This window comes from Borostomias antarcticus, assembly GCF_949987555.1.
Source record: "Borostomias antarcticus genome assembly, chromosome: 16".
Taxonomy (NCBI): domain Eukaryota; kingdom Metazoa; phylum Chordata; class Actinopteri; order Stomiiformes; family Stomiidae; genus Borostomias; species Borostomias antarcticus.
The window spans coordinates 4,644,984-4,654,983 of record NC_140249.1 but is presented as its reverse complement, the minus strand read 5'-3'; the positions used below and the strand labels follow the sequence as shown (position 1 = coordinate 4,654,983).

Sequence of the window (10,000 nt, the reverse complement as noted above, 5' to 3'; positions counted from 1 at the left end):
TCCGTCCGTCTTCTTCTCAGGATCTCCAAGAACATCCCCACCACCAAGGACGTGGAGCCCCTGCTGGAGATCGACGGAGACATCCGCAGCTTCGAGGTCTTCCTGTCGTCCCGGACCCCCGTGCTGACGGCGCGCGACGTGGAGATGTTCCTGCCCTGCACCGTCAACCTCGACCCCAAACTCAGGGAGATCATCGCAGGTACACACACACACACACACACACACACACCGTGATATGAACACATGCAAGCCATGCACACACACACACACACACACACACAATTGACCACGACACACATACTCGGAAGACAACAAACACACAACCAACAAGTGGCCGCACACACACCATGATATGAACATGTGCACGCCACGCACACTCACACACACACACAATTGACCACGACACACATACTCGGAAGACGACAAACACAACCAAAAAGAGCACGCACACACACACACACACACACACACACTATCAGTCACCATCTCAACTGTCACCCTGTTCCCCTTTTGAGCTCGCTGGCCTCAACTGTCCAGAGGAGACATCTGTTCACAGTGTGTCACTGAAATGATGACACCAGTCAGTTAGTTCTTCAGCTGAGCGCATCTCTTCACAATCCTCAACCTCACAGGTTCTGTCTGTCCTCACACATCCCCAGCTGTCTGTCCGTCTGTCCGTCCGTCTGTCTGTCTGTCCGTCTGTCTGTCCGTCTGTCTGTCTGCTCATAGATGAGAGCTACTTTGGTAAAGTGTTTGTGCGTGTATGTGTGTGTGTGTGTGTGTGTGTGCATCATCTGACATATTCCTGTGGGCCTGAGTAGGATGGTCACAGGGTGTGTCAGCGTCTAGAGAGGTGTGTGTGACGTGTTGTGTGATGCTGTTATTGTCCCCCACACAGAGAGAGCGCACACACACACACACACGCTCACACACACTGAGTCTGTTCACTAGAGACCATGCATGGCCTTAGTCATACTGAGCAATGGGAGACCTGACCAAGTCCTCTGACCAGACGTCCACTCTGTAAATACAGGGCAGCCAGACTATATTTATGTGTGTTTGTGCGTGTGTGTGTGTGTGTTCTGTGTAAATGGGGGGGGGGGGGGGCTATGAGTGTAATTGCCATTGTGTGCATGTCTGTCTCCAAGATGTGTTTTTGTGCACGCTCGTCTGTGTGTGTGTTTGTATACGCGTGTGTGTGTGTGTGTGTGTGTTCGTGTGTGTGTGTGAGCTCCTCAGCGAGCGGAAAGTGACCAGCGCCCCCGTGCCCCAGTCATCCAGCCCAGTGCCCAGACCGCCCAGCCCAGCCCAGCCGGTGGGCAAGCGGGGGCCGGGTCAGTGATACCCCACCCACCCCGGAGCCTGACTCACTGATACCCCACCCACCCCGGAGCCTGACTCACTGCTCATAAAGCCCTCATTGTGCCGCCGCCGGGATTGGGTCTCGCTCAGCACGTCATTCAACACACACGTTTATGACTTGAGACATTCTGGTGCCTGTTCCTAGTGGACCACACAGATCCAGTCTGTTCTGCTGCGCTACGGACGACGGAGAGGGAACAAAACAATCACGCTCAGGGAGAAAGACCGGCCCCAGGTTTTTGGGGGATGTGGCCGGACCGGGTGGTGCTCGGCTCCGGATAATTCCTGGAGCGGACACTGTACTCGTTTGATTCCCGACCCGAGCGAGCAACTGCCAAACAATGTTCTTGTTGATTTAGTGTAATTTTCCGCTCTTGCTCCCTCAGGCCCACTCAGAAGCAAAGTTCAGCTCATGCCTACATCCATCGCTCAGCTGAATCTCTCTGTAGAAATTATCAAATGAGTTGTTGGTCTAAATCAGTTTGGAGGGGGAGGATCTGAGGCGCTTTATAGTTCTGGCCAAGTCCTGATGTACATCTGCATCTCTCTCTCTCCCCTCCCTCTCCCCTCTCTCTCTCTTCCCCTCTCCTCTCTCTCTCTCTCTCCCTCTCTCTCTCTCTCTCTCTCTCCATCTCTCTCTTCCCCTCTCCTCTCTCTCTCTCTCTCTCCCACTCCTCGTCATCGTCCTTTCTCTCCCTCTATGACCGTCTATCCCACCCTCATGTTCACTCTCGTCTCTATTTATCTCCTCCGCCTCCATCCCTCCCTCCATCCCTCCCTCCATCCCTCCTACCATCCCTCCCTCCATCCCTTCCTCCATCCCTCCCTCCATCCCTCCCACCATCCCTCCCTCCATCCCTCCCTCCATCCCTCCCTCCTTCCATCCCTCCCTCCATCCAGACGTTCGCGCCGCCAGGGAGCAGATGCACCTTGGAGGGGTGACCTATCCCACGCTGCCCCTGCAGGAGGCCGCGCCCCGCCCCTCCTCCGTCTACGGCCAGCACTCGGCCGCCTGCTCCCCCAGCGGCTCCTTTGCCATCGCCCTGCCCCCCCCGGGCGCGCTGCCCCCCCAGTCACACAGCAGCTACTTCAGCGGCATGACCGGCCCCCAGCACCCCTTCTACAACCGGGTGAGACCCCCCCCCCCCCCCCCACACACACCTCCCCAGAGCCACACAGGTAGTTTCATTACATTACATGACATTACGTTACATTACATTACAGTCATTTAGCAGACACCTTTATCCAAAGCAACTTACAATAGTTGCATTTAAAGTCGCACTGAAACGGACGTTTGAGATCATCTAACTTCCGTAGTTTGACGTATTTCCGACGCAAACAAGCTATGAGGGTGGGACATATGTTTAGAGGAATTTGATTGGAACATTGACAAGTGGACGGGTTTTAAGAACTTAAGAACAGATTTGATAGAAGGATAGCATTGATTGACGGATGGATGTTGTGAGATTATTGGTCTAAAATCTAAGGTACCTGTCATTGCATGTGACCTACCGTTTTCAGGAAGTAAGAAATTATATACTTTGATATAAGATTACAACAAAAGTAGAATTTTGTAATTTTTTTGGCATACATCGCTGAATAGGTGAACACTATGACCAACTTTGTGAACCAAAATGGGACAGAATGCTTTTTTCATTTCAGTGCGACTTTAAAGGAACATTTTTCAGGTTTTGGGGAAATTATCTTATTTGCCATCTTTCCCAGAGTCAGAGAAGAAGATGCGTAACCTTCTCTCCGTTAGCCTAGCTTAGCGCAGTCACTGGAAGTGGATTTGAAACATTAGCCTAGGCTAACCAACCAAGCAACCAAGAGCGCACACACCCGAACGTAGCTCGCCGCGTCTCGGCGTGTGCGTTCCGGAAGGGTGATGATGCTGCGCCTGGCAGGGCCTAGCGAGCGTTTGGCCCGCCCGCGTTCTCGAACCCGCAGTGACTATCAAATTGCAGTGTTCCGTGGGTGTACCTTTCTCATACTCCGGTGAGGGAAAGTGATCTTTTCGAGTTTTTTTTTTTTTTAAGGTAGACCTCGCAGTCACAGCCCCGTCACAGTACAGCACCACAACACTCACAGTAATAACAGGTGTACGACCGATGATGTGTGTACTATGCAGAACTGTGTGTGTGTGTGTCTGTGTGTGTGTGTGTGTGTGTGTGTGTGTGTGTGTGTGTGTGTGTGTGTGTGTGTGTGTGTGTGTGTGTGAGCACATGTGCGTGTGCGTGAGAGAGAGAGCACCCTCATACCATCTCCCTCCCTGTGTGGTGTTGATGTTAACCCTCTGCTCCCTGGTTGTTGTTGTTGTTGTGTTGTTGTCCTTCTCCCACGGTCCTGGTGCCTGTCCTCCATAGCCATACTTCCCCCAGCATGTCTATCACCTGCCCAGGCCGTACGCCGGCCCCTCCCTCCACCACCATCACCACCACCCCCCCTCCTCCTCCTCCTCCTCCTCCACCTCCCGTCCCTCCACTATGTCCGGCCCACTCAGAGACCCAGCCAATGGACTCGTAAGTACAGAACTGTCAACCAGCAGCACTAGTGGCGCCAGCAGGCAGCCATAGATGGTAGCAGCGTTAATAGATGCCACCATACCGTCTATTACTGCTACCATCTATGGCTGCGTGCGAGCGTAACTGGTGTAATAACAGTAGTAACAGTAATAGTATAGTTATTTTTCTCCCGTTTGATCGTGACATGATGTATAAAGGGTAGACATAATAAACTCAGGCTTCAGTCTACACCCTTTTCAAAGAAGACAGAGAGGGGGGAAAAGTTATTATTGTTGTATTTTGTGTGTGTGTGTGTGTGTGACAGAGATTTAAGTGAACTATTTTAACCGCACGATACCAATGACCGAAAATAAAAACTCTATCTATCTATCTATCTATCTATCTATCTATCTATCTATCTATCTATCTATCTATCTATCTATCTGTCTGTCTGTCTGTCTGTCTGTCTGTCTGTCTGTCTGTCTGTCTGTCTGTCTATCTATCTTAGCTTTGTGGAAGCACTGTTTGAAAGTTGAAACCCGTGACTTTCTAAATTGTATTTCCCTTTCTACTCAAATGAGCCAAGTGAGAAGCAGTGTTGTTCTGTGTGTGTGTTGCTCTCGCCATGCTAGAGACCAGGATCACCATACATCCTCTAACGAGGGGGCAAAAACAGAGGGTCAGAGGTAGCTGTAGGCCTGCCACATACCGTTTCTCCTTCTCCTCTCTCCTCCCTCCCTGCTCATCCTCTCCTCTCTCCCTAGTTCCTCCTCTCCCTCCTCTCTCTCTTCTCCCCCTCCTCCGAGCGGATGAAGTCATGTGTTATCATCCCTGTGCTCCACTTCCTCTCTGGCCAGCCGTAGTTGTGATTAGCCTGTTCCTCATGCCCAGTAGCCAAACCCACACTCACCATGTCCTGCTCTCCTCTCCTCTCCTCTCCTCTCCTCTCCTCTCCTCTCCTCTCCTCTCCTCTCCTCTCCTCTCCTCTCCTCTCCTCTCCTCTCCTCTCCTCTCCTCTCCTCTCCTCTCCTCTCCTCTCCTCTCCTCTCCTCTCTCCTTTCCTCTCCTCGTTTCTTCTCTTCTCTCTTCTCTCTTCTCCTCCTCTTCTCTTCTCTAATCTTCTCTAGTCTTCTCTGTCCTCCCCTCCTCGGTTCTCTACTCTCTGCTGTCCTGTGTTCTTTTCTGGGTTCTCGGTTCTCTACTCTCTGCTGTCCTGTGTTCTTTTCTGGGTTCTCGGTTCTCTACTCTCTGCTGTCCTGTGTTCTTTTCTGGGTTCTCGGTTCTCTACTCTCTGCTGTCCTGTGTTCTTTTCTGGGTTCTCGGTTCTCTACTCTCTGCTGTCCTGTGTTCTTTTCTGGGTTCTCGGTTCTCTACTCTCTGCTGTCCTGTGTTCTTTTCTGGGTTCTCGGTTCTCTACTCTCTGCTGTCCTGTGTTCTTTTCTCGGTTCCCGCCTGGTGGCAGGATGTTATTGCTGAGGATGCCAGGGAAGGCCTCCCCTCCTGCCCCTCTGACCCCTCCATGGTAACACCACTAACACACACACACACACACACACCTGAACAGTAGAGTCGGTGTAACCAGAGTGTAACATTAGTTTTTATTCTACACTGTGCTAGAACTAGACTCTCGAGTCTCCAAACACTTCTCTCAACGAGAGGCTGACGACTTCAATTCTGATTTTGTCGCTTAAAGTGGGTGGAAACAATTTTAGAGTACAGAAAAAACAACCTGCATGGCAGAACCAATCCAAAGTCTTGAGGGCTTTGGGTGTGGGAGTCACGGTGACCAGCCTGTGCTCTGGACAGACCATAATAACCCCTCTCCCTCAGACAGCTTCAGCTTACAGCTTCTTACCAGCAGGGTTCAGGGATAGGAGGGGAGAGGAAAGATTCAGGCTAAATGTTCTCTCTTCTCCTGTTGTTTATCCCTTCTTCACTCCATCCCTCTCTCCATCCCTCTCTCCATCCCTCTCTCCATCCCTCACTCCCTCTCTCCATCCCTCACTCCCTCTCTCCATCCCTCTCTCCATCCCTCACTCCCTCTCTCCATCCCTCACTCCCTCTCTCCATCCCTCACTCCCTCTCTCCATCCCTCACTCCATCTCTCCATCCCTCACTCCCTCTCTCCATCCCTCACTCCCCTCACTCCCTCTCTCCATCCCTCTCTCCATCCCTCACTCCATCTCTTCATCCCTCACTCCCTCTCTCCATCCCTCACTCCCTCTCTCCATCCCTCACTCCATCTCTCCATCCCTCACTCCATCTCTCCATCCCTCACACCCTCTCTCCATCCCTCACTCCCTCTCTCCATCCCTCACTCCCTCTCTCCATCCCTCACTCCCTCTCTCCATCCCTCACTCCCTCTCTCCATCCCTCACTCCATCTCTTCATCCCTCACTCCCTCTCTCCATCCCTCACTCCCTTCATCCCATGTCTCTTTCTCACGTTCTGTTTAACTGTCACCCCTTGTCTTTCTGTTTTCTCTCTCTCTCTCCCTCTCTCTCTCTCTCTCCCTCTCCCCCTCCATCTCTCTCTCCTTCCCATCTCCCTCCATTTCTATTCTATATCCCACTGTCTCCCGTCCACATAGTTAAGCCTGTTTATGTCTGCATGTGTGCATAGATCTTTGTGTGTGTGTGTGTGTGCATGTGTGTGAGTGTGCGTTTGTGCAGTGGTCAGTCTGGTGTAATTGGCTGGCTGATGGTGTGTGTGCGTGACTGCATGTGTTTGCATATATGCGTGTGTGTGTGTGTGTATGTGTGTGTGCTTGCAGTTGTCAGCCCGGAGTGATTGGCTGGCTGATGGCGTGTGTGTGTGTGTGTGTGTGTGTGTGTGTGTGTGTGTTTAGGATTAGCATCGGAGAGTGCGGGTCGGCTGGCACAAAGAGGCAGGGCTTATCTGCTCTTCGAGACGCTTCCTCCCTGCCGGTCTCTGGACACACACACACACACACTCTTCCTCCCTGCCGGCCTCTGCTTCCTCTTCCCTGGCCCACCAGTCAGTGCAGCCGCCACAGCCAGCTGTAATTACTACCTTATCACACACACACACACACACAGACATACACACACAGGGAAGTAACACAAACAGACACTCACACGCACACACACACAACTCTGCGCGCAGCTACGCACGGAAGACACAACTCTGCACGCAGCTACGTACACACACACACACACTCACATACACACTAGACACAATTCTGCACACTGCTACACACACACTCACATACACACTAGACACAACTCTGCACACAGCTACGCACGCACACACACTCACATACACACTAGACACAACTCTGCACGAAGCTACACACACACACACACTCACACACACAGTAGACACAACTCTGCACACAGCTACGCACACATCGAGCAGTACGCATATCGCACTCACATCGAGCAGTACGCATATCGCACTCTGGTCGCGAGAACTAGGTTTAAGACTTTCTTAGAATGGAAACTTCTGTTTTTCTGTGGGCGTGTTTGTGTGCGCGCGCGTGTGTGTGTGTGTGTGTGTGTGTGGGTAGGGGGTGTCTCAACTATGTTTCTCTGCTTTCCGCTGCCCTCCCTCCCTCTCTCTCCAAACATCTCGCTCTGCTCTCGCAAAGAGGACCTTCTGAAAGCTCTCTCGCTGTTTCCAGAGACGCTAAATCTCCCTCTTTATTAAAGCACATGGAACAGCCTCTAGTGTTTCTGCAGTAGAGAGAGCCTCTTCCTGCTGTGCCGCCAGATAAGCGTCTTTTCTTACGTCTGCTCTGGGTGGATGTGAATGTTGTGTGCTGTTCTTGCCCTGTGATGATGAGTTCAGCAGGTGGCCTAATGTCCTGCTCCTCTCTCTCTCTCTCTCTCTCTCTGTCTGTCTGTCTGTCTCTCTCTGCCTGTCTGTCTGTCTCTCTCTCTCTCTCTCTCTGTCTGTCTGTCTGTCTGTCTGTCTGTCTGTCTGTCTGTCTGTCTGTCTGTCTGTCTGTCTGTCTCTCTCTCTCTCTCTCTCTCTCTCTCTCTCTCTCTGTCTGTCTGTCTGTCTCTCCATCTATCTGTCTCTATATCTCTCTGTCTGTTTCTCTGTCCACATGTGTGTCTCCATCTGTCTGTCTGTTTCTCTGTCTGTCTGTTTGTCTGTCTGTGTCTTCATCTATCTGTCTGTTGGTTTGTCCGTCTCTCTGTCTGTCTCTCTACACTCTCCTTCTCCCCCCGAAGCGGTTAACGTCGCTGCCTTACCAAGTCAAGCAGGTACACAGGAAGCAGCGGGGACTTCCTCTTGCCCACTCACCTACCACTCACTATAACACATCCTGGAACGCCACTACCCAGCATGCACTGGAAACGGCTTATCCACACCACAGACACCATAACATAGACTAGAAATCCTCCCATGTGTAGAAGAACGACAGCGAGGAGCAACCGCGGCCCCCTCCACTCCCTCACACAGCCGTGCTGGGACCATTCTGGGCCCTATCTGGGCCGTTCGCCTCGTAACTGATCCTAGTTGCCGCTCGACAAGCAGGCACAGCGAGCGGACTGGTTGTGCGAGCACAGAAGTCCTCCCTAAGCTCCTGCCACAGCCAGGCCCAAGTCAACAAACAAAGCTGTTACAGTCTGAAACTGTCTCCTTCTGGCGCTGCCACGGAGCAGGGAGGGAGGGAGGGATGGAGAGAGAGAGAGAGAGAGAGAGGGGGGTTGGGGGGGAGAGGGAGAGAGAGAGAGAGAGAGAGGGGGGGGGGGGGGTTGGGGTGGAGAGGGGGAGAGAGAGAGAGAGAGGGAGGGAAAGAGGCGGGAGAGAGAGAGGTTGAGGAAGGGATGGAGTTAGGGAGAAGGAAGGGATGGGTGGGGGTGAGAGGGAGAATGAGGGAAGGAAGGAGAGAGAGAGGGTTTTGTTGTATTCCTCTGCCAGTAGCTGGCATGTTGGGCTAGATGTTAGGCGTATTAGGAGACCATTCATTGTTTTGACCACACACACACGCACTCTCTCTCTCTCTCTCTCTCTCTCACTCACTCACTCACTCACTCACTCACTCACTCACTCACTCACTCACTCACTCACTCACTCACTCACTCACTCACTCACTCACTCACTCACACACACACACACACACACACTCACGCACTCTCTCTCTCTCTCTCTCTCTCTCTCTCTCACACACACACACTCACGCTGTGGACTGTGACTGTTCCATTGCGCCAGTGTGCTCAGCTCTGCTTGCCAGAACCACAGCACAGCATGTCATCTACTAACACAACACACCTGGTGCTGGTCCACACCTCAACACACCTGGTGCTGGTCCGCCCCTCAACACACCTGGTGCTGGTCCACACCTCAACACACCTGGTGCTGGTCCACACCTCCACACACCTGGTGCTGGTCCACACCTCAACACACCTGGTGCTTGTCCACCCCTCAACACACCTGGTGCTGGTCCACCCCTCAACACACCTGGTGCTGGTCCACACCTCAACACACCTGGTGCTGGTCCACCCCTCAACACACCTGGTGCTGGTCCACACCTCAACACACCTGGTGCTGGTCCACCCCTCAACACACCTGGTGCTGGTCCACACCTCAACAAACCTGGTGCTGGTCCACACCTCAACACACCTGGGTCTGGTCCACACCTCAACACACCTGGTGCTGGTCCACACCTCAACACACCTGGTGCTGGTCCACACCTCAACACACATGGGTCTGGTCCACACCTCAACACACCTGGTGCTGGTCCACACCTCAACACACCTGGTGCTGGTCCACCCCTCACACAGGTGTTTGGCCTTCTGAGAGGAGGTTTGTTGTGGTGTTCCTGTCCCCATCCTCTGTGTCCTGCTTGTAGAGGTGGTAGTACTGTGTGTGTGTGTGTGTGTGTGCGTGCGAGTGTGTGTGTGCGTGCTTGAGTGCGTGAGTGTGTGTGTGCGTGAGTGTGTGTGTGCGCGTGCTCTGCAGTGAATAACTCCTGGTTTGTCCCTCACAGCTGAGTGAATCGCACGCTGCTCTGTCCAGTGAGCTCTAACAGTCTGAGTTTGAGGTGGGAAACTAACTCTAACTGTACTGTATTTGTGATTATGATATCTAACTTTTAAACTGTATGTGTGTGTGTGTGTGTGTGTGTGTGTGTGTGTGTGTGTGTGTGTGTGTGTGTGTTT

General features: G+C 52.5%; 1 protein-coding gene across 1 annotated transcript in view; it reads left to right on the top strand.

The window, feature by feature from the left end:
- The window catches only part of kidins220a (kinase D-interacting substrate 220a), a 79,472-nt gene that overhangs the window by 56,457 nt on the left and 13,015 nt on the right, over positions 1 to 10,000 (top strand). The window contains exons 24-26 of the mRNA XM_084450608.1: positions 21 to 199; positions 2,263 to 2,492; positions 3,729 to 3,884. Coding sequence (XP_084306734.1) covers positions 21 to 199; positions 2,263 to 2,492; positions 3,729 to 3,884 — 565 coding nt within the window. The remainder of the gene's footprint in view (positions 1 to 20; positions 200 to 2,262; positions 2,493 to 3,728; positions 3,885 to 10,000) is intronic.